Source organism: Chironomus tepperi, unplaced genomic scaffold, assembly GCF_022539635.2.
Source record: "Chironomus tepperi strain 1889 unplaced genomic scaffold, CSIRO-AGI_Ctep_v1 contig_461, whole genome shotgun sequence".
NCBI lineage: Eukaryota > Metazoa > Arthropoda > Insecta > Diptera > Chironomidae > Chironomus > Chironomus tepperi.
The window spans coordinates 543753-568753 of record NW_027226583.1 but is presented as its reverse complement, the minus strand read 5'-3'; the positions used below and the strand labels follow the sequence as shown (position 1 = coordinate 568753).

General features: G+C 33.8%; 5 protein-coding genes across 6 annotated transcripts; all 5 read left to right on the top strand.

Moving 5' to 3' along the window:
- The first annotated feature begins 356 nt into the window (after positions 1–356).
- Positions 357–2411, top strand: LOC139099064 (lactosylceramide 4-alpha-galactosyltransferase-like). Its single transcript, XM_070651461.1, has 5 exons — positions 357–619; positions 685–698; positions 793–1201; positions 1257–1294; positions 2071–2411. Exons 1-5 carry the CDS (start codon positions 357–359, stop codon positions 2409–2411), a joined length of 1065 nt encoding a protein of 354 aa, XP_070507562.1.
- Positions 2412–2974: 563 nt separating this feature from the next.
- On the top strand, positions 2975–4190 carry LOC139099063 (lactosylceramide 4-alpha-galactosyltransferase-like). The gene is made up of 3 exons (XM_070651460.1): positions 2975–3237; positions 3304–3317; positions 3778–4190. Exons 1-3 carry the CDS (start codon positions 2975–2977, stop codon positions 4188–4190), a joined length of 690 nt encoding a protein of 229 aa, XP_070507561.1.
- Positions 4191–10364: 6174 nt separating this feature from the next.
- Positions 10365–13010, top strand: LOC139099090 (lactosylceramide 4-alpha-galactosyltransferase-like). Its single transcript, XM_070651488.1, has 4 exons — positions 10365–10948; positions 11847–12252; positions 12540–12577; positions 12640–13010. Exons 1-4 carry the CDS (start codon positions 10534–10536, stop codon positions 12984–12986), a joined length of 1206 nt encoding a protein of 401 aa, XP_070507589.1. The 5' UTR covers positions 10365–10533; the 3' UTR covers positions 12987–13010.
- Positions 13011–13436: 426 nt separating this feature from the next.
- LOC139099113 (alpha-1,4-N-acetylglucosaminyltransferase-like) lies at positions 13437–21326 on the top strand. Of its 2 annotated transcripts, none has more exons than XM_070651511.1 (5): positions 13437–13934; positions 14058–14548; positions 15002–15407; positions 15572–15609; positions 20745–21326. In XM_070651511.1, exons 2-5 carry the CDS (start codon positions 14221–14223, stop codon positions 21086–21088), a joined length of 1116 nt encoding a protein of 371 aa, XP_070507612.1. In that variant the 5' UTR covers positions 13437–13934; positions 14058–14220; the 3' UTR covers positions 21089–21326. The 2 variants fall into 2 exon arrangements, with proteins under 2 accessions (XP_070507612.1, XP_070507613.1); XM_070651512.1 differs by lacking the exon at positions 20745–21326 and adding an exon at positions 15672–16295.
- Positions 21327–21443: 117 nt separating this feature from the next.
- Positions 21444–24431, top strand: LOC139099112 (myrosinase 1-like). Its single transcript, XM_070651510.1, has 7 exons — positions 21444–21603; positions 22014–22186; positions 22596–22732; positions 22804–22917; positions 23257–23536; positions 23602–24121; positions 24179–24431. Exons 1-7 carry the CDS (start codon positions 21498–21500, stop codon positions 24355–24357), a joined length of 1509 nt encoding a protein of 502 aa, XP_070507611.1. The 5' UTR covers positions 21444–21497; the 3' UTR covers positions 24358–24431.
- The last annotated feature ends 570 nt before the right edge of the window (positions 24432–25001 follow it).

The window sequence follows — 25001 nt, the reverse complement described above, 5'->3', positions numbered from 1 at the left end:
CATTTGCTGGAAGTACAAGCAATAAATTGGCACTTTTCAACTTCCAATGCTAACAATTTTAACTTCATTTCATAGGCTTACTGACTTACTAGAACCATGCTCCTCCTTGAAGCCATGACGTGATCAGAATAGTCATTAACATTCATCCTTGCTTTTTTGAGAATTAGACGTAGGTAATTTCAAAGCTTTTATGGTCATGACTTTAAATGAGCTTTAAACACTTTGTTTTATTCTTTTTTAAAGTACAGTTACAATTTTCCACGATATATATCAGTAAAATTCTTAATCTCTGAATAGTTTTAACTCAGACTTTCGCGAGTGAACTTAACAGTAATTAAAGGCTCAAATCTATAATCATGTACATAAACCTCGTCGGATCACTAAGAAAATATTTCATATTTTTGACACTTGTTGCTGCATTTATTTATTTGTGTACGCATCTTGTTAAAAATAATCCTGAAATTGGACTTGGACTTTTCAAGAATGAATCTGCATTCCTGATCAATAACATCATGGATGATGAAGCCAAGTTACTGAGTTCAAATAGTTCACAGATCTTCTTCCTGGAAACACATTTAGAAGGAAGACGAAACTTAACGAATGCTCGACAAGCATGCAGGTTTGTTGATGATTTTGAATGAAGATTTATTGTGCTTATTTTGATTTTAATTATTGTTTCTATAGTGTCGAAGCGGCAGGTATGTAAATTATACTTTTTAATGCTATTAGTTATGGTTGAACATTGAAGCTTTATTCAAGTTAATTAATTTTAAACCTAACCTCAAATTCCAGCCAAAACAAACCCCGATCATCAAATTTACCTCCTTCTTGCAACAAATGAGACTCAAATGACAATGGAAAGATCTGTACTTTACGATGCACTTGCAGCATATCCAAATATCAATATTCGTTACGTAAATTTGTTAGAATATTCACGAGGAACTCCATTGGAGCAATTCATGATTGAAGATAAATTAAGCAAATCCAAATTTAGGATAGAACATACATCAGATGTCATGCGAATCTTAACACTTTATAAATATGGTGGATTATACCTGGATCTTGATGTGCTTTCAATATTCCCAGTTCGAATCATTAACAAAAAGAATTTTGTTTGCCTTGAAGGACATAATCATTTCTCAAATGCTATCATTAAGCTTGATTTGAACGAAGGAAAGAAATTTTCAACTGCTTATGTTGAGTAAGTTATTTTCTGGATGCTTATTAATGGATGTGATTAAAAATGTTTTTCACAGGAAATTAAGGACAAATTTTAATGGTGACGATTGGACAGGTGAGAAGAAATTTTAAAACTTTTTATGAAATGTTATACTTCACAAGTGTCAGCAGAAAAAAAATCCATGCGAATTTTGATCAGTTTTTGGGAACCGGGGCGAATTTAAGTCGACTCAGACCTCTGCTAATAACTTTTCAAATGCAAACAATTGCATGGAAATCAAAATTTCATGAAAATAGTGTTAATTCATTATTTATGGCATATAATATATTATAAAATACTATATTGAATAATACACGATATATAATACTATTCAAAGTAATGTCTGATGACTGTAACTATACATTTAATGTAAACACGTGATTAACGCCTGAAAATTCCTATCATTCAATATTTTATTATAGAATTGTGACTTAAATCACGATTTTCATGAAACGCAATGATTCTAGTTAAGGTTAATAACTTTTGTCACTTGACGTCTACTTTATTCAAGGAAATGCTTTAAAATGACCTAAATATGGTCTTAAAAAAACAGGACTTTTGAATAAACGAAAATTTGATTGAAAGCTTTATTAAGATTCGACCGAGACAAGTATATGGTTGTATGAAGTGGGGTATACAAAGGGGTGGGGTTGGGGACCACAATGCCTTATTTTGGACAAAATACTTTAATTTGCCTGTATAATAGAATTTCTTAACGCTCTTGGATCCTCCCCTGCTTGCTTCTGGTCCGCCAATACTTGTCTAATCAAACCCCTTTGTATACCTCTAGCAAGCCTATACTAAACCCTATTAAAATCCCAACTAATAAATCTTTTAAACATCAATTTCAGTTAACGGACCAAGCATGATTTCATCAGTTTTTCGATCATTCTGCAACGGCACAGATCTCCCAAAGGACAAAGCAGGCGAATGTGAAGTTCTTACTGCCTTTCCAAATCAAAAATGCTTTGTGATAATGTACAAAAATTTCACAAAATTTTATGAACCAGAATTTAGTTCCGAAATGTTCGAAAGAGTCAAACAAGTTGGAGGATATTTTATCCATATTTGGAATAAAATGTTGGAATTTAATAATAAGCACTATAAATTAGATTATGATTCTAAGGCTGCTTATGTTGAGCTAGCGAAGGTTTATTGTCCACGTGTTATGGACACGAAAGTTAGTTTTTAAGGAATTTATGTTTAATTAATTTAAATTTGAATAAAATTGATGAAAAAAGCAATTAATCCGCCTTAATCCTCAATTTGCATTACTCATTGACACAAAAGTTTCATTCTTGCTATGCTGAATTGTTTTTGACATGAACTAAATGAAATGAGGAGTTTTTGGGCCATAAAAGTGTAAATTTTAATTTCCAATGTCAACAGTTTTAACTATTTGACATTGACTTACTGACTTACTTACTGAATTCATGCTCCGACTTGCAGCCATGACGTGATCAGGATAATTGCTAGCACATCCTCGCTTTTTGAAAATTTCAAATGGAATATATAAAATATTTGTAAAATATATATCATACCGACGTGCATTATATTAATAGAAGTAAGTAGTTTCAAAGCTTTTGTAGTCATGACTTTTAATGAGCTTTAAACACTGTATTTTATTCGAATTGTGTGATATTTTTTAAAAGTAATAATTCAAAAATATTCACGATATAATTCAGTAAGGTTCTTAATCTCCAAATAGTATGAACTTAAACTTTCGCGAGTGAACTTAACAAGAAGTCTTTAATCATGTTCATTAATCTCGTTGGATCACTCCGAAAATATTTAATACTTTTGACACTTTTTACTGCATTTATTTATCTGTGTACGCATCTTGCGAAAAATAATCCTGAAATTGGACTTGGATTGTTCAAGAATGATTCTGCATTCCTGATCAATAACATCATGGGTGATGAAGCCAAGTTGCTCAGTTCAAATAGCTCACAGATCTTCTTCCTGGAAACACATTTGGAAGGAAGACGAAATTTGACGAATGCTCGGCAAGCTTGCAGGTTTGTTGGTGATTTTAAATGAGGATTTATTGTGCTTATTTTGATTTTTTATTATTGCTTATACAGTGTTGAAGCGGCAGGTATGTAGAGTATACTTTAATTTCAAGCTATAGTTTATATATCAAGCAATAGCTTTGAGTGACTTTTGATCATAGTTTTGATACATTTTTCGTAAAAATTTGACTTTTAAATAACTTAACCAAACATATTGAATTTCGGTGATCATCTGTTCTTAATGATCATTACTGACTGTTCTTTAATATAGTACCAATATCATTTTGTATATTGAGGGGCATTAAACTACGCTAATATATTGTCATATATATAGATAATATAATGTCATTAATTGCAGTATATTGTCATATAAGCTGAAATTTGGTATGTAGGTTCAGTCAAAAAATCATCCTCATGCTAGTTTATCATTGTAGATATACCTGACACACATTTTGTGTCAATGACCTCAACACAGCCTCGAGCTTTGTAGCTAGAACGGCACAATTATTAATTTTCAACCCTAACCTCAATTATTTCTACTTCTAGCCAAAACAAACCCCGATCTTCAAATTTACCTCCTTCTTGCAACAAACGAGACTCAAATGACATTGGAAAGATCTGTACTATACGATGCACTTGCAGCATATCCAAATATCAACATTCGTTACGTAAATCTATTAGAATATTCGCGAGGAACTCCATTGGAGCAATTTATGATTGAAGATAAATTAAACAAATCAAAGTATAGGATAGAACATACATCAGATGTCATGAGAATATTGACATTATACAAGTATGGCGGATTGTACCTGGATCTTGATGTGCTTTCAATATTCCCAGTTCGAATCATCAACAAGAAGAATTTCGTGTGCCTTGAGGGACATAATCATTTCTCAAATGCTATCATTAAGCTTGATTTGAACGAAGGAAAGAAACTTTCTGCTGCTTATGTTGAGTAAGTTGTTGTTATTTTTTTCTGGACGGATGCTTATTAATGAATGTATTTGAAAATTTTATTTTGAAGGAAACTAAGGACTGATTTTAATGGCAATGAATGGGCAGGTGAGAAAAATTTTTAATTTTTTTTTGACTATTTAAGCTACCGTTAATTTACAAAAAAGAAAAAGCAGACATCAAAGCCAAATTGAGGTTGTTACAGTTCAACTAATTAAAATTTGTATTATTGTATGAAATGTTATACTTCACAAGTGTAAGCAGAAAAGACTTCAATGGAAATCAAAATTTTGTGAATTTAGTGTTAATTCCTTTGAATTATTCACAAGTTACACTATAAAAAGCTCAATAGAAATATTCCAAACACTATTAAAGTGTCACAACACTATCAAATTTTGCAAATTTTTCTTTGATAAATTTTATTGTATAAGTGAGCAACTGAGCAACAAATTGAGCAAGAGTCGACTCATGGTCGGTGTTCAGTTGTATAAAGACATAATATATTATAATACAAATATGTACTCCGAAATTAATGCCTATAACATATATTCTTAATATAAAAAATTACAAAAGTACTCGTTCTTATCGAGTGACTTCAGCGCATTTTTGTCCCAGCGATCAGTAATTGATTAATAAGTCACTTCCAGACCTAAAAAACAAGATCCAGGTCACTTCCAGACCTAAAAACCAAGATCCAGTAAGATCCAGTTCACTTTCAGACCTAAAAACCAAGATCCAGTAAGATCCAGGTCACTTCCAGACCTAAAAACCAAGATCCAGTAAGATCCAGGTCACTTCCAGACCTAAAAACAAGATCCAGTAAGATCCAGGTCACTTCCAGACCTAAAAACCAAGATCCAGTAAGATCCACGTCACTTCCAGACCTAAAAACCAAGATCCAGTAAGATCCAGTTCACTTCCAGACCTAAAAACCAAGATCCAGTAAGATCCAGGTCACTTCCAGACCTAAAACCAAGATCCAGTAAGATCCAGGTCACTTCCAGATCTTAAAAACAAGATCCGTATAAAACTTCCACAAATTTAAGAACTTCATCATTTAACGGATTTTCATAATTCAAACCTCATAACGGTCAAAAAAAATTCAAACATTTTTCACTAAACACTGAAAAAACATCGACAAACATTGAAAAACACTGTAAAACAATGAAAAAACGTGTTGTTGTTTTTGTTGTTGTTGTATATGAAAATGAAAAACTGTTAATTATAGTATTTATGCGTTGATTTGAAACTTCTAAATGACCGATAACCCAATAACTTGATAGAACGAAGCTATTAAAACAAACTAGAGCTCTCTACGATGTCTAGTTTTCGAGATCTCGCGTTCCAGCCGAACAAACGAACAAACGAACAAACGAGCAAACGAACAAAGTGTCTTATTAAGCTACCTTTTTGAAAAAAATTTCAAAAATGCGCTAAAAATATTATATAATATTATACAAAGTGATGTCTGATGACTGTAAATATAAATGTGACAAGTGATTAACGCTGCTAAATTCCTATTATACAATTTTTTAGTGTAGAATTGTGACTTAAATCACGAAGTACATGAATCGTGATGATTTTTCGTTTGATTACGACTTATGACTTTTTATAGTTGAGTCATCCTCGAAAGTATTTACGGGTTAATAACTTTTGACGCTTGACGTCTAAGTAAATACAATCAAATGATTCGAAAATGATCAAAGAGGAGGAATGGGGACAGCTGGGTTGGTGTTTGGAGGGTGCCGTCCTCCGTTTTTAGACAAAATTCTTTAATTTGCTTAAAGAAATTTCGGGAATTCAGATCTTTTTTGACAACGTCCTTGCTTCCATGCTTGCTCCCATATTTAGAGGGTCTAGAACCTGTTGAAACTTCAATTAATAAAGCCCTTTTAATCCTCAATTTCAGTTAATGGACCAAGTATGATTTCACCAGTTTTTCGATCATTCTGCAATGGCACAGATCTCCCAAAGGACAAAGAAGGTGAATGTGGAGTTCTTACTGCTATTTCAAACCCCAAATGTTTTGTGATAATGCACAGTAATTTTGTTAAATTTTATGAACCAGAATTTTATGCCGAAATATTCGAAAAAGTCAAACAAGTTGGAGGATATTTCATCCATATTTGGAATAAAATGTTGGAATTTAATAATAAGCACTATAAATTAGATTACGATTCTAAGGCTGCTTATGTTGAGCTAGCGAAGGTTTATTGTCCACGTGTTATGGACACGAAAGTTAGTTTTTAAGGAACATAATTTTAATTAATTTAAACTTAAATAAAATTAATGAAAAATTCATTCCGCCTTAATCCTCAATTTGCATTACTCATTGACACAAAAAAAAGAATTCTCATTCAAAATATTTTCAAAAGACTGAAAAAAAGTTTTTCATCTTCATCATGAAGTGTAAATATAGTCTTTTAATGCAGACATGAAATGAAGTTTTGTGTGCTATATATGATGTTATATTGAGAAATGTATTTGCATACATAAAGAAAAATGTTAAAAGTTTCGTTCTTGCTATGCAGAATTTTTTTTTGACAGGAACTAAATGAAATGAGAGATGAAGTTTTGGGAACTAGTTTTGTCTGATTCTGAGGTTGGAGCTTTGTGTTCTGGCAAGGAGTAGGATAGTTCTATGTTCTATTTATGTTCAGAATCTTACTACTTCTAAGATTCTAGAGAAAAAGGTACAAATTCCCCACAATTTATGCCTGAGTGGGACTCGAACTCACGTCCTACAATTTTCGTTCACATGATACTACCTCTGAGCTAGCGAGGGTTGTTATGGAGCATGGCTCAAAGCTCACTTCAACTATATTTCTCTATCAAGTGCTCATTACACAGTTCTAATCGTTTATAAAAGACCTCATATATTGTAGTGTCTGAACACAGTTGAATCTTTTGTTACTTACTTACTTCGCTGGTCGTACAGATCAGTTGTGATCCATGACCTCCCACAGGAGTCGCCTGAAGCTGGCTCTATCGCTGGCGACCACTTGCCAATTACTGATACCAAGTGCATTGCTATCTCTATCGACAGCTTCCTTCCAAGAGTTCTTTGGGCGTCCACGGGCTCTTTTACCGTCCAGAAAGTCAGCTTTGAAGACCTTAATTAATGGGCTTTCCTCAGGGCGCCTAATAACATGCCCAGCCCAACGCAACCTGTTCACTTTTATTCGCTTTACAATATCAGCATCCCTAAAGAGCTGATAAAGTTCTGCATTACTCCTGCACTTGAACAGGTCACCTTCTTTCTTAGGGCCAAAGATGGTTCTAAGAATTTTTCTCTCGAAGACACCCACAGCATTTTCATCCGCAACAGTCATGTTCCATGATTCCGAGCCATACAGAGCAATTGGGCGGATTAATGTCTTGTACATGGTAGAATCTTTTGTATCGAGCTATATATAGCTGAATCAGCCAATTCGAGAGTTGGGCTTCTATGTCCGAGTGATTAGGGAACATACCGGATATCTGTATCATTCTGTTGTGAGTACGTGGGTTCGATTCCCAAAGGACACCGATCACTCAATCATTATGCAAAGTGTTGTCGATATGGAAGACGGAAGCCGGCGATAGCACGAGCTTTAGGCGACATCTGAGGGTGGCCATGGATCATAGTTAATCTGTACGGCCATCGAAGTAAGTAAGTAAGTTGTCGATATGACAAGAATTCGCACAATGTTCATCACATTTTTACCCCATTTATGCGTCACAACTCCAACAGAACTTCAACTTCTTCTGCATTTACAATTTTCCCAATCTTTTCTGGTAAGTGTGAGTTGAGAATAAAAAAAAAATGGAATGAAAATTGCTTTTTTTTTCTATCGTGTACACAATTTATTCTTTTCCATTTCGCTCGCTTTCTTTTTAAACTTTTCCCATGAGATAAATAAGGAATGAGTGCATGGAACCACAACAGCAGCATCAAAAGAATAGAGAAGACACACAATGCAGGAGACGTAGATGTTGAATAGGGAAGATACAGTTTGTTGAAGAAAATTGCAAACATTGTATACAATTCGGTTCCCGTCTCAATTTTTTTTCTTGTGTGCTTGAAAACTTATTTTTTTTTGTGTATGCATTTATGTATTTGATGTTGAATTTGTCTTGAGGATGATTTTGGGAGAATCTTAGTTTGTGTTTCTTTATTTCCTCAGTTAAGGAAGTAAGTAATGTGAATTTCTTTATTAATTCATTAAAATTTTGTCAAAAATTAGGTGACAACAGATCGTAGATCGCAGTGCCTTTTGTCATCGACGGACTCTAATCATTAATCTATCTAAGTTAGGTGGCAATTTTGTTGGAATTTTTCATAATTTAAATGAAATTTCATTGATTTAAGTCAACGGTTTTTTGAATTTCAAAATTTTCGAACGCGAGGTTTGCAGAAATGGTTTGTTTATATTTCCACTTCAAAACTTTGAACATTAAATTTGACTTAGTTTTAGATTTTTCTACTATTTCAATGATTTCATATCATTAAACGGTTGTGAGCAAAGCTATTTCAGCACTGTTTTCAGTTCTATCTTGTCTAGATAGTCATTAAATTTCAAATTTTAGATTCGTTGCTTTGTTTATGAAAAATTCTGAAAAATAAGCGGCTACTTTCAATTAAAAACAACGGTTTCTGGATTTTTGTTACAAAATATCACGCAAATTTCTAGTTATTTGGCACATATTAATGCTATAACAAGAAACGACATATTCAAATTCACTCCAATTCGTTAAAAACGGATTAAAATGTGAATTAAACCTTTTCTGCTAGTATTTGTGAAGTATAACATTTAAAATAAATTTCAATCAATTCTTTGAAAATTTAGGCGAACCGACCCCAATTTGGCTTTGAATTTTGGGAATTGCATGCTGTTTATACTACTTACTAACACTTTTCCTATCAATTCATCCCAAAATCATCTTAAGGACACCAAACAAAAAAGGAGAGGAAACAACAAAAAAAAAAATACTTTCAAAATAGTTTGAATTTCGCCTTCAATCTTTACAGAAAAATATTCAGGAAACTTCCTTCTTTTTTCTTTTGTGTTTCATGCATGCTAATTTTTTTGTATGCTTCATCTTTTTTCATCTCCTTCCAATGTGTATATTCGCATAAAAAGTACGAGAATTTCCTTTACAGATAATGCAAGGAAAAAGTTTTTTTTTTCATCTCTAAAAAATTACTTAAAAGAAGAGATGATGTGGAAGTAGAAAAAAAATTTGCATTCAGCAAGGAGGAATCCAAAAGTTTTTAATCTTACATATTTGAATTACAAATCTGCTAGTTGAAAGTAAGTTGTAAGGCATGATGTGTTTTGATGCTTATGCTTTCAGAAGTTTTTCACTTTTTTTTACAGTTTAATGGAGGATAAGACGAGGATGGAGACAGTGAATATTTTTTAATTTAAGTAATTTCACTTCATTTCCATTATTTAAATTTGCAGAATAATTTCTTTTTGGATGTGTTCTGGATGAAATGATTAATTAACTGTGAGATCTACAAGAAGAATTTCTAGTGAATTTTAAAGTAATTTACAGATTGGAATTCACAGAAATTCATGTTTAATTTAGAATCTGAATAGCTTAGATCAGTAGTAGGCAACCCTTTATGTGCCATGACGTATTTTTGTTCACTCGGGGATGTTGTGATGAGAGTCAATATCCAATAAAACCTACAATACTATCTTTATCGACAGCAATTTTTCGCCAATTCTAGTCACTTAACTCGGTTTGTGTAATCACAACACAAAAGTTGTGACTAAGTATATTGCACATTAGTTTTTCCTGGGTCATGCCTTTAAGATTACACACTCTTGGATTAGATTAGATAAGTATTTTATTGGATAATACATTTGTTTTAGATTTTGTATAATCTAATATAAGTAAGTCATGTCATAACTTCTGATTAATCTAAAGTCAAGTGCTACTTAAAGTTACACACCAGAGAACACTGGTATGTTGACAAAAGAAACAGCTAAATACACAATTTATTTTCAAATTCCAATCAATTGATCAAAAAGAATAAAAACTCAACTTTTGTGTCAGTTTCAACAGCATATTGAGCAGATACTGAAACAAATATTTTTATACTGACTGTAAATACTGAATTAATAAACTAAATCTTATCTAATTTTTTAAGATAAGCTTTTATCGATAAGGTTGTGCAGTATAAATTAAATATAACAAATATCAAATTGTGTTTGTGCGCACGCCAACTTGGATGTGTGTCTATAGCGAGTTTAACTTTGATTGATAAATATCAAGTCAAGTTTTATTTGATTTAGTGCTGTAAAACATAATAATTCAACTAATTTAAGTGTTTAAACCATAAACATAATAACCAACATGAAGTATCAATCAGCTATAAACAAATTAAGAAAACCGGATGGAATGATTTGGCTGTATTTATTGAGTGGTGCATGTTGCGTAGTGTTTTGTATTTACGCAACAATTAAGATAACAAATGGTTTTAGTGAAGAGAAGTTATTGAAGGAAAATCAGGAATTATTGATGAAAATCAGACAGAATCAATTGTCAGGAGACAAAACATTGAAACCTGAAAATATAGAAGTAAAAACATTGAAACCTGAAAACTTTCAAACATTTTTTGAACCGAAAACATTCAAACTTGAAAACATTTTGAGTGATTCAGAATTCTTGGAAGACGAAAAAACCAAGAAAATATTTCTGTTAGAAACACATATGGATGAAGTGAGGATACTTGAAAATGCGAGGCAGGCATGTTCTGTGGAATCTGCAGGTAGGTTTCTTAACAGTAGATAACCAAGGGTCAGGCACTCCAATGTACAATGCTGTACTTTCTGAACTTTCATATAAATTCAACAAATACAGAAAGTGCAGTGCTTTTGGAGTGTCTGACCCTTGGGGATGATTTGGGTTAGTAAAGTAGATGACGGCTAACGAGACACCACGGTGTAATGTGGTACATAGGGACCGATTCTTGTGGCAATATCACTGTATGGCATAGGTACAGTACTGATACGGTGCAATGGTACACCTAGTAAGGCAAAGTGATATACCTGTCCCGTATCAATGATACACTTACCACGATCACATACCAGTGATGTACCAATAGTGCTTTGTCATACCATGTGCAACAGTGGTTTACCGTACGAAATGTGTACCTTAACGGTTGTGTATCATATCAGTGGTGTACCGTTCCAGTTGTTTACCATACCAGCTGTGCACCGTACCCGTTGTGTACCGTACCAGTGGTATATCGTACCAGTTGTAGACCGTACCCGTTGTATATCGTACCAGTTGTAGACCGTACCCGTTGTGTACCGTATCAATGCTATACCGTACAACTGGTGTACCGTACCAGTGATGTACGGTACCAATGGTTTAACGTACCAATGGTGTACCGTACAAGTGGTATAACCTACCTATGGTGTGTCCTATTAGGTGTACCAGGTGTACCAAGTTGCCCATTACTACTTCTTATGAAATTCAACTTGACTTTGAACTATGATATTTGATAAAAGATTAAAAGTGAATATTTTTGGCAAATACCATTAATGAGGGTGCAGCTCTTTTATATTTAGGCGTTTCTTTTTATCTTTAGTGATATTTTTAAGGCTTATTAAGAATAGTTAATACGTTACTATATGCTCAATTTTATTTCATTTTCTTTCCAGCAATAACAAATCCAGAAGCTCATGTTTACTTCATTTTAGCAACAAATTCTAGTCAAGTTCTGTTAAAATATTCAGAATTAGCAAAGGTTCTTATGTCATATAACAATATCCACATTAGATACTTAAACATTTATGAATTCTCAAAAGGAACAATATTAGAATCTTTAATAGCTCAAAATACAATTTTAAAATCAAGATTTCCAATTGAACACATGGCGGATGTAATGAGAGTTATGGTTCTGAGTCGATATGGAGGAACATATTTGGATCTTGATGTGCTGTCCCTTGTTCCAATAGCAGTTATTAATCAAGAGAACTTTGCATGTCCAGAGAACGATAATGTAATCACAAATGCTGTAGTTAATATTGGACATAAAAATCATGAAGTGATGCAGGCTTATTTACAGTAAGTTTTGGTTTGTGGACTGGTTCTTTTGCTAAGTGGTGGGCAACCTTTAATTGTTCGCGGCACACCTTGTTGTTGAGTCTCGAACGAAACCGAGCACGACTTATGCTTTATGGTATACTAGTGTACCGCGGCACACAGGTTGTCCACCACTGCTTTATCCTAAACAGACAATGAGCATGCTCATGAGTATACTTACAATAGATTAAGTATACTCATGATCTCTCTCATTTGCTCGAACATCCACATGGTCTCTTCGACTTTAATCCTATTTCATATCCTTTCAGCAAATTGAACTCCAGCTACAACCCAAATGAATGGGCCGGTAAGTCAAATCCCCAAAATTCATCCACAATTCCTTCAAAATTCTTCTTAATCCCTTTACAGCCAACGGACCTAATATGCTTACCAATGCAATTAGACTGTTCTGTGAAGGCACAACTTTAGAAAAGCACAGAATGACAAAATGTGGAGATTTTACGACATTTTCATCCGAAAAATGCTATCCAATTGAGTATGGAGACTATTGGATGTTCTACAATTCAAAAAGTTACAAAAATGTGACAAAAATACTAAATGAGACGCAGCCTTACTTTCTACATATATGGAACAAAATGTTGAATTTTACACAACAAGAGTTTAAGCTTACTTATAGCGAGCCAAGTTCCTATGTTGAACTTGGCAAAAAGTACTGTCCGCAAGTTATAAGAACGACTGAGAAATATTTTAGATAATAAATTTTGTATGACCTAATGTGAGAGTTTCAATTTTATTATTACTTCCGAAATACCGAGCAGCACAATTTTTTTGCTAGGTCATCGTATTAATGTCGTATTAATGTCGTATTAGTGTCCTGATATTTTTGCGGAGTAAAATGCTGTTTGCTGCATAGTGTCGTGAATTATGGTGACTTTAACCCCGACCGAAAAGTTCCTAGATTGGATGTGTTGTTAAGGACTCTAGAGTTCTCAATATAATGAAATGGCAGAAGCTGTGGAAAGATAGAGCTGTCTACAGACGTTCTCTAAACGCGGCAATGGGCGCCAGTCATGGGAGTAAGTAAGGAATTCAACCCCGAGTGACACAAATTAATAAGAGCCGGTCATGAAGCTTTTTAGGCTCTACTTAAGCTTTTTATCAACCTCTTTGTGACATCAATGTCTGTCAAATAGATACGGCTTCCATATGGTGTTAATGAAAGAACTTTGGTATCGGAAATTGGCAAGTAGAAGCCAGCGGTAGAGCCAAATTCAAGCGACTCCTCTGCGAGGTCATGAATCAAACAGATCTGTACGACCAGCGAAGTAGGTATGTAAGTAAGAAAGAACCTTGGCTAAACCTTGTGAAGCTTCTTGACCTTATTAATTTGTGTCGTTCGAGTACTGACTCACTTCGAGTTCTATAAAATTGATCGAAACACGACCTGAAAAGCTTCCTTGATAGCACATGACGTTCATATGGTCAAAAATTTGGAGTTGACTCTAGTTTGACGTCGGATTTGATCGAATCTCTTTTGGGGCGGGATTCACTATGATCCTGGCTTGGAATCGGATTCTTGGTCATTTCTATGACGTGTTGATTTCGAGCTCATTACAGTTGATTTTTCTCGTTGAGAGATGTGCTGTGAAAACTGTTAGGTGTCATCTGAGAGAGGCCATCTATACGGCCAGTGAAATGAGTAAGTTAGTAACACAATCCAAAACCGATAAGTATCCACTTTAGTGAAATCGCTTCTAAAATAGTTATCTTAATTTTTATTTAAATGTCGTGACCAAAATTCACGAAACATTTCTTTTGTTTTATAGGTATTTTATAACGCTAAAGTAAATTCCTTTTTTATAATAAGTCGTGGGGATATAAGATCAATAGTAAGTTCAGTTGTGAACCTGTGAAGACGGATTTTTGTTGCTATAGTAAATTTGCAATTTTCCTATAAAAAATTAAGGAAATTAAGGAAAATCAAGAAAAATGAATTCACTTCCAACACCTAAGAAACCAATATTCTTGGCTTATTCATTCATAGCTATATGTTTCTTATTTTATTTGAGTTACACAGTGTTTCAAAATTCAAATTATGAGGACATTCCAATAATTCAATCAAATTTTGATGTTGGACTGTATAATGATGAAATTGTGGATTTTCTGGAACCAAAAACCTTAGTTATTAAGAATATTAATGAAGATGAAAGTATTTTAAAAAGTGAAAATATTAAAAAGTTATTTTTCATTGAAACTCACATGGAGGAAGTGAGGATATTTGATAATCCAAGGATTGCATGTACTGTAGAATCTGCAGGTATGAAAACTCACAAGTGATTGAATGAATAGTGAATCTAGTGCAAGTTGGAAGTGGGAAAATACAAAGTGATGTGAGAAACAGTTGCCACGTCGTCATAAGTAGTTGATTCACAAGCGACATAAAGGAAGAAGGCTCTGTTAAAGTCCTTTTAAGTCGGCTCAATAAGAAATCCATGGCAATCGACCTTCAAATTAAAACAGAGTTGGCAGGACTTTCAAATTAAGGTTACTTAACCCAAAAAAATGTCAAAAAATTCACTTTTTCAACTCGGGTTACGCAGTGTAATCAAGAGCTTTTAATAAAAACAATAAATTTTGTATGGGACTTTGAGTCCAGCTTCATGGCAGAGCTTTCTGGAGCTTTGTCCGTCAAAGTGTCTTCGGGATAATTGAATGATTTCATATGTGTGCATCAAACCACTCATTTTTCATATATTCAATTTAATTACAGCATCTATCAATCCAGACGTTCGAATATATTTAATTTTGTTGACAAACTCAACTCGTGTTGTACTCAAATACTCGGAACTGGCAAGAGTCATCTTGTCATTTGACAACATCCACATTCGATTCTTAAATATTTATGACTTTTCAAAAGGAACTGATTTGGAAGGTTTAATAGCAAATAATACAATATTAAGATCAAAATTCCCAATTGAGCACATGGCGGATGTCATGAGGGCTATGGTTCTCAGCAAATACAGTGGAACTTACTTGGATCTTGATGTTCTGTCACTTGTTCCTTTAGATAAGATTGAGTATGAGAGTTTTGCATGTCCAGAAAGTATCAATAGAATTACAAATGCTGTCATTCGAATCACTGATCGAGTAAAGAAGGTTTTTGAATTGTATTTAAAGTAAGTCCATAAAATCTATAAATGGGCCGTTCACTTGTTACTTAAGGCACAAGAACCACTACAACCTCCTTCGACGCGCCCCTTCCGTAACAGAATCTCAACTTGCGTAATAAGTGAACGGAGCCTAACTTGCTTAATAATTTGAACCTTCTTGTCATTTCTAGGAAACTGAATGTTTCTTATGACCCAATTCAATACTCAGGTTCGAAATTTGAAATTTTACCCCAGCATGCCAATTTCTCTAACCTAAAAACTTGTTTCCAGATAACGGACCAAAACTATTTTCGGAATCTATCAAAGCATATTGCAATGGAACTGATTTAAAAACCAATGAATACACAAAATGTGATGAATTTATGATTCTGCCAATTGGAAAATGCTATCCGATTAATTTTGAAGGATATAGAAAGTTCTACGAAGAGAAGAGCTTTAATTATGTCTATAAGAGAATCAATGATTCTCAATCATATTTTGTTCATATTTGGAGCAAGATGAATGTTCATCAAGGACAGTATTACAATATAACATTTAATTCTAGTGTAGCTTATATTGACTTGGCTAAAAAGGTCTGCCCACATGTTTTGAAAACTACTGAAAAATACTTTTAAAAGGAATAAATGATATCAAGCTTAACAGGCAAAGAGCATGCTTTCATCGTTAAGAAATACCACTACGATACCTGAAAGTGGTCTCCTTGCCTGTTAGGGGAATATAAGAAGTGACCTTAATTTTGTGTATAAATTAAGTCAGAGTGTGGCTGTCTCAGATTCGAATTTTTCGAAATTAGATTGTCGAAAAATTCGAACAATTCTATCTCAACATAATTTAAAATAAAAACTTACGTTACGAAGAAAAGTAAAAAGGCACTCTGATTAGTATATCGAGTAGATACCCTAAACATATTAAATTTAAAATTTGTTTTTCTGACCTTATCATTTAAATAAAATTGTTTATATTGTTTATTGCTTTATTTACCTGATAAGTAATCACTGTAATTAAACAGTTTAATATAATTTGACTTATGATTAATAAACGCGCATTTTAGTTCTTATTGCGTATGTTAGCGTTGAGTGTATCTTTAGGTCGTCTGTAAGTAGTTTTAGAATGTGTCTTAATAGTCTGTATTGAAATCCTTAAGGAAGAAGACAGATTGAATTTCGCACTTAATTGCATGACAATTTTATCCCAAAATCTTACGATTTTTGACGGAAAAACGACAGGTTTTGGTTCAAAGATCAAATTTGATGTCTTCTTCACAAATTCTTCTTAAATTCGATCTAAATTACTACAAAGGATAATAAGTTAAACTATGAAATATCCAAATTTTCTAATTAAAATCAGAGTTGGCAGGACTTTGGAGTTCAGACTCAAATATCCATTAAGTCCGGACATGGAGTCCACTTTTTTTTTAGAAGTCCGTACTTTCCGGAGTCGGACTTCACTTTTCTTTTGGAGTCCGAACTCCAGTGAAGGCGCCTCCACATTGAAGTCCTACCAACTCTGATTAAAATCAAAATAATTAAAGCCATTAAATGAACGACAATCTGCAAAACAAGCGTTGAAAAGTCATTTAAAGCGTAAATCATTTATTGACAAAAACAGGAATAATAAATTTTTGCAGTATTACCAATTTAGTCAGTTTTAATAAAACTTTACGATCGACCGCATGTAAGCACGATTTTGTCACCATTAAAAAATTTGTTAAAATACAAAATTTCAAATACCCATAAAATAAAGGAAATGAGTCCATTAATTGCACACAAGACATCAATTTTCTTGGCTTATTCATTCATTGGAATGTGCATCCTGCTTTATTTGAGTTACACGGTGGTTCAAAATTCAAATTATGATGACATTCCAAAGATTCAATCAAATTTTGATGTTGGACTGTATAATGATGAAATTGTGGATTTTCTGGAACCAAAAACCTTAATTATCAAGAATATTAATGAAGATGAAAGTATTTTAAAAAGTGAAAATGTCAAAAAAATATTTTTCATTGAAACTCACATGGAGGAAGTTAGGATATTTGATAATCCGAGAATTGCATGTTCTGTAGAATCTGCAGGTACATATGATAACTTGTGGTAGATTGGGAGATAAAGAGAGGGTTGCAGTTGACTTAAATTCCCCAAACAAATAATGTGCACACTCTAAATCAACTAATTAAGCATGTCCATGAGTATTACTCAAACAATGACATTAAGCTTGTTCAATTTTGTGAGCATACTTAAGAGCGTATCCCTTGTCATGATCCTTAATATTTTGACTAACTTCATCGCAATAACTTTATTTTACAGCATCTATCAATCCAGACGTTCGAATATATTTTATTATGCTAACAAATTCAACTCGAGTAGTGCTTAAGTACTCGGAACTAGCAAGAGTCATTTTGTCATATGACAACATCCACATTCGATTCTTAAATATTTATGATTTCTCAAAAGGAACAGCTTTAGAAGGATTAATAGCAAATAATACAATATTAAGTTCAAAATTCCCAATTGAGCACATGGCGGATGTCATGAGGGCTATGGTACTTAGCAAATACAGTGGAACTTACTTGGATCTAGATGTTCTGTCTCTTGTTCCTTTAGATAAGATTGAGTATGAAAGTTTTGCATGTCCAGAAAGTATCAATAGAATTACAAATGCTGTCATTCGAGCAAATGATCGAGTAAAGAAGGTTTTTGATTTATATTTAGAGTAAGTCCATAAAATCTATAAAGGGGTCGTTCACTTGTTTCGTAAACTACCCCTTCCTCTTTAGGAGCGATCCCTAAAAGCGTTACCTAATTTGATGACTAGTTAAATTATTCAAACTTTCTTGTCATTTCTAGGAAATTGAGTACTTCATATGACCCAGTTCAATACTCAAGTTTGAAATTTGAAATTTTATCTAGCATTCCAATTCCTTCTCATGTAAAACTTTGTTTCCAGATAAAATGGACCAAAACTATTTTCGGAATCTATCAAAGCATACTGCAATCCAGTAGGAACTGATTTAAAAACCAATGAATATACAAAATGTGATGAATTTACAATTCTCCCAACTGGGAAATGTTATCCAATTAACTATGGTGGATATAAGACCTTCTACGAAAAGGATAGCTTAAATTATGTCTTAAAAAGAATCAACGATCCAGTTCACTTCCTCAATCATATTTCGTTCACATTTGGAGCAAGATGAACGATCATCAGGGACAGCATTATAATCTTACATTTAATTCTAGTCCAGTAGCTTATATTGACTTGGCTAAGAAGCTCTGTCCACATGCGCTGAGAAACTACTGAGATCCAGTATTTCTGATCAAAAATGAGTAAAATTGCACTTTTCTCAAGCTCTGAATGGAAAATAACTTCCATGGTGCTTGCGAGAAGCAGAGGACCATAAAAGTTAAGATTGTCGCATTCTTTGAGATCCAGTATCCACTCCAATAAAACTAAAATTAACCAATTATTTCCCAATTAAACTTTGTTTTTGTAATACAACTTCCAGAGATAAAAACTTCCAGTGACTTTAATCTCAAAGACCCACATGTGTCTATATGCTGATAAGTAGGATTCTGCAACTTCCACTGACAAGAAGTGCGAAATTATTCAACCCTTACGAAACCAGATCCATACAAAAGTAACAGTAGGATCGTTCAATTTGGTAAGTATTGGTCGAGATAAGGAATACAACTTAAAAACAAACTTTTTGAGCCAGTAAACTTATTGACCAATTGATGAAATCCAGTAGGATAACTTCAGTTTAATTTATAAAGTCGTTGGAATTGGATTAGCTGAAATGAATGGTAGGAGTATTAAATTTGGAGTAATTTTGCTTTTAAGTGCTTGTAGGATCTTTATCAGTGGAATGAGGAGGATATACTTTACCGGATTCGTTCATTTTTGGAGCTGCACTTCAACCATGGTAAGAATTGATTGAAAATTAGGATTGGAAATTGATGGATTTTGAGGATTAAGAACTAAAATTAGGATAATTTTCAGTAGTATCCTGTTAAGACCATCTAAACCCGAGCGATCACAAGTTCAATATAATAAGGTCACCACGAAGCTTTCAAGGCTTTGCCAAAGCTCTTTTGTCTCTTTTCTTCATTTTTGTCGCTCGATATTGTCCATAATCCTTAGACAGTAGTAGGATCACGGCGCGACTCAGACTTCGAACCGAAATGATTCGATTTGAATACGGCAACATGTCAGATCCAGTCACTTCCAGACCAGTCTGGAAAATGAAATTTTCGATAAATCCAGATAATAAATGACGTCTAAAACTGAAATATTTAAAGAATCTAGAAAGATTCTGATCTACATCATTTCCAAATGACCCCCAAAAATTAAAATGTATATACCAAAAATCACTATTAATACACTCCCACTCCATAAGTCAGCAAGATCCAGTAGGATCCTGTTAACTACCAAATCGAAGGAGCATGGAACGTAGATGGTACAACTTACCAAGCATTTGGGATACAGCAACACATCTAGTACACCATGGAATGGATCCAGTTGGATCGATAACTCATGTTACAGGAGATCCAGAATCCAGCACTTCCAGCTCTGTCTTACTATTATTCCAGGATCCAGAAAGACATTGAAGCATTTGAAGAATGCTAGCATGTAAGTTTTTCTGGGCGACAAGATCAAATGATTTTTCCATGCCATAATAAATGGATCCAGTAAGATTCTGCAATTCATTTGAAGGGCAAATTTGAGACAGTCACATAGAAGCATCTTATGCTCCAAAAACAATTCCATTTCAAGATGAAAAAACTTCATATAGTTTGAAGAAGACGCTTTAACTAACTATTTAACTAACTAACTAAATAACAGAAAGTGTTTTTTTGGCAGCACAATAAGAGTTTTCAAATGAAGGCGACTTGCACTATTGCTGCCATTTGACCTTCAAATTTAAAAAACTGCAAAATACCTTCCAAGCAATTATGCAAATAATTAGCTTTTGCGTATCCTTTCCAATTGAGCATCGGATGTAATGAGGGCCATGGTTCTCAGCAAATACAGTGGAACTTACTTGGATCTTGATGTTTTATCATTGTTCCTTTAGATAAGATTGAGTATGAAAGTTTTGCATGTCCAGAAAGTATCAATAGAATTACAAATGCTGTTATTCGAGCAAATGATCGAGTTAAGAAGGTTTTTGAATTATATTTAAAGTAAGTCCACAAAACATCTATAAATTGCTAAATAATTTGAAACTTATTGTCATTTCTAGGAAACTGAATGTTTCATATGACCCAGTTCAATACTCAAGTTTGAAATTTTGAAATTTTACCCCAGCATGCCCATTTCTCTAACCTAAAAACTTGTTTCCAGATAACGGACCAAAACTATTCTCAGAATCTATCAAAGCATTCTGCAATGGAACTGATTTAAAAACAAATGAATACACAAAATGTGATGAATTTACAATTCTGCCAACTGGGAAATGTTATCCAATTAATTATGGTGGATATAAGACCTTCTACGAAAAGGATACCTTAAATTATGTCTTTAAAAGAATCAATGATTCTCAATCATATTTCGTTCACATTTGGAGCAAGATGAACGATCATCAGGGACAGCATTATAATCTTACATTTAATTCTAGTGTAGCTTATATTGACTTGGCTAAGAAGCTATGTCCACATGTTTTGAAAACTACTGAGAAGTATTTCTGATCAAAAATGAGTAAAATTGCACTTGTCTCAAGCTTTGTAATGAAAACAGCTTTGGTGATAGTGAGAAGCAGAACCATAAAAGTTAAGATTGTCACATTCTTTTGTATCCACTCCAATAAAACTAAAATTAACCAATTATTTCCCAATTAAACTTTGTTTTTGTAAAAGACTTTGACTTTAATCTCCAAGACCCACATGTGTCTATATGCTGATAATATTCTGCCACTGACAAGAAGTGCGAAATTATCAATTACGAAACAGATAAAAAGTACAGTAATCGTTCAATTTGGTAAGTATTGGTCGAGATAAGGAAATAAAAACAAACTTTTTGAGCCATAAACTTATTGAAAATTGATGAAAATAATTCAGTTTAATTTATAAGGTCGTTGGAATTGGATTAGCTGAAATAATGGGGAGTATTAAATTTGGAGTAATTTTGCTTTTAAGTGCTTGTAGCTTTATCAGTGGAGAGGAATATACTTTACCAGATTCGTTCATTTTTGGTGCTGCAACTGGTAAGATTTGTTAGATAATTATTGGGAATTGATGGATTTTGTGGATTAAGAACTAAAATAAGGATAATTTTCAGAAGTATTGTCAATTTTTGGACTTAAACCCGAGCGACACAAGTGAAGAAGGTCGTCAAGGAGCTTTCAAGGCTCTGCCAAAGCTCTTTTGTCTCTTTTCTTCATTTTTGTCGCTCGGTATTGTTAATCCTTAGACCCTAGCACGGCGCGACTCTGGCATCGAGCCGAATTCGATTTAAATCCGGCAACAAGTCAGAGTCACTGTAGTCTGGAACCAAATTTTCGATAAATTAATAAATGACGTCCAAAACTAAAATATTCGATAATTCTGAAATATTCTGATGCACGTCCATTTCCTAATGACCAAAAATCAATATTAATCCACTCCCACTTCACAGCAAGCTACCAAATCGAAGGAGCATGGAATGTAGATGGAAAATTACCAAGCATTTGGGATACAGCAACTCATCGTACACCATGGAATGGAGTTGTCGATAACTCAACAGGAGATGAAGCAGCTCTGTCATACTATTATTGGAAGAAAGATATTGAAGCTTTGAAGAACGCTAATGTAAGTTTACCTGGGCGACACAAATGATTTTGTGAATATTAAATGGAAGCTGCCTTCAGTTGAAGGACTTCATTAGAAGACGCTTTTATTTGAAGGCAGGCACATAGAGTTGTTCAAATGAAGGTGCTCCATTAGGCTGCTTATTTGACCATCAACTGAAGGTGGCATCCGCTTGACGTCAATGAGCTTTTGCGTATCCTTAAAGGTCATGGTCGAGCCTTATTCATTTGTGTCACTCGACTTACGATCCCCTAGTAACCAAAAACTATAAAAATGTGACTAAAACCTAGTCGAATGCTAACTTTAACTAGCTTTCAGTACTTAATTAGTCAGTCATGACTCCAACGGTGATATATATAGCCATATTATATAATTTATATATTTTTTCATTATCAACACTTGAACACAGCTCACGATGTATCGCTTTTCGATCGCATGGACGAGAGTATTAACAAAAGATCAACAAGTCAATCAGAAAGGAATTGATTATTACAACACCTTAATTAATGATTTACTTGCTGAAGGAATCGAACCTATGGTAACTCTGTAAGTATAGCTGAATTGCTACATAAAATGATATGAAAATGTACTAAAATGAACTTAAATGCTTTATATAGCTACCACTGGGATTTACCTCAATATCTTCAAGACATTGGTGGCTGGATGAACTATGAAGTCATTAAATATTATGAAGTTTATGCTGATTTGGTTTTCAAGAGCTTTGGAGATAGGTGAGTGATAAATAATGAAATTTTTTGAACTTCCGATGACTTAAATCAGTGGTAATCAAGTTATGGTCCGCGATACATTACTCCTGAGGTGCACAATGCTTCGATCCGTATAATTTGCTGCAAAAATAGGTCAAAATCAGCCTGTAAGTGGCCGACAGGGCAATTTTGTGTCTTGAAGTCGACACGGTGACGAATAGCGAATGCATTGTGCTGTTTAGGACTGATGAAATCTCATCATCACTAAATAGAGGATTTTAGGATGTCGCCTGCTTAACACATCGAGAACCACTGCCTTAGATGCTGTAACTCTAACCATTTTCCAACATTTTCTCACTCCAGAGTCAAAATCTTCATTACATTCAACGAACCAAGTGTCTTTTGTGATCAAGGCTACAGCTATGTAGATCATGCACCACATATTTGGACATATGACAGTATTGGAGGTATATTATGCTCTCATCATGTACTCATATCACATGCTCGTGCTTATAAGCTGTACAAAGAGAAATACTTCCCAACTCAGCAAGGAAAAGTTGGAATCTGCTTGAATACTGGCTTTAGCTATCGTGGCAATGGAAGTGTTACAATGGATACTGTTGATAGAAGTCTTCAATTTTATGTAATTTATATCTTTTGCCTTGACTTTATAGCTTATTAAAATTATGTACTTCTGATTCTAATTAGTTCGGTCGATATGCACATCCAATTTTCTCTGAAATTGGTGACTATCCAAAAGTTATGCGTGATGCAATTGATCAAAAGAGTAAGGATCAAGGACGATTATATTCAAGATTACCGACATTCACTCCTGAAGAAATCGAAATGTTGAAAGGATCTGCAGACTTCTTAGCACTCAACTACTATTCCAGCAGTATGGTTGTTCCTATTCATTTCTGGGGCATTGATCCATTACATCATGACAGTGAAGCTGTTGGATTCCATGATTCAGACTGGAAACAATCAAGAAGTAGCTGGCTATTTCAAGTTCCACAAGGTCTTTATGACCTCTTGAACTGGATTCGAGAACAATACAATAACCCAAATGTCTATATATCTGAAAATGGATGGTCTGATGCACCATTGGAAATAGAAGATGATGGCAGAATTGAATACATGAGATTGCATTTGGCTGCTATTTCCAAGGCAATTACTGATGGATGTAATGTTTTGGGTATTACTGTATGGAGTTTGGTGGATAATTTTGGTGAGTAATTACTTTATTTTAATGACTGAAATCCATAAATGATGTCACTTTATACAGAATGGATGAGAGGCTATGATGAGAGATTTGGAATTTATGCAATCGACTTGAATGATCCACAAAGAACTAGAATTCCTAAAAAATCTGTTTCATTCTTGAGAAATGTCACAATCACCAGAACAGTCGAGGCTGAACACGATGATATTTTTGTTGTGAAAGTATATCCAGCACCTGCTTAATATTCTTGAATTGTTCTGATTTGTGACCATTTTTGAATAAAAATAAAGCCCAAAGAATTAAAACTTAATGATTATGAGCACGTGGTCTATTTTAATCATTTATAAACATGCAATTAAACACTTAAGTGATAATATTTTAACTGCGGCAATTATCGTTCACTTGGAGTCAAGACATCAATAACACAATCAGAAAACTTGAGTCATTTTACTTTAGGTGTGTGCTTTTGAGTGGAAATTAATCTTTTTGATTATAAATCTATTAAATATCGAATTTAATCGCATTTTGTTGTGTTATTATATAGTTCAATAGTACCTAGTGAGTTGGGTCGTCGATCCACCATTTGATTTCATAGGGACATGCCCAAAAAAGGATCTTGAGCTATCTACATTATGTAACTTATGAATGAGCTGTTTCTCGGGTTATATCTGTGCGTTCTTACTTCTGCAATCTGCTTGTTGTAAGATACCGTTGGTAATGTCTTGTCAGACTTGTAATGTCCTCAAACATTGTGCGGATCCTTGTCATCATCGACAACATTCTGTATAATGATTGAAAGATCGGCCTCTGCTGGGAATCAAACTCAAGGACTCACAATAAAGCAACACAAATATTTGCTCTGTTCACTAACCTCTCAGCCACAAAT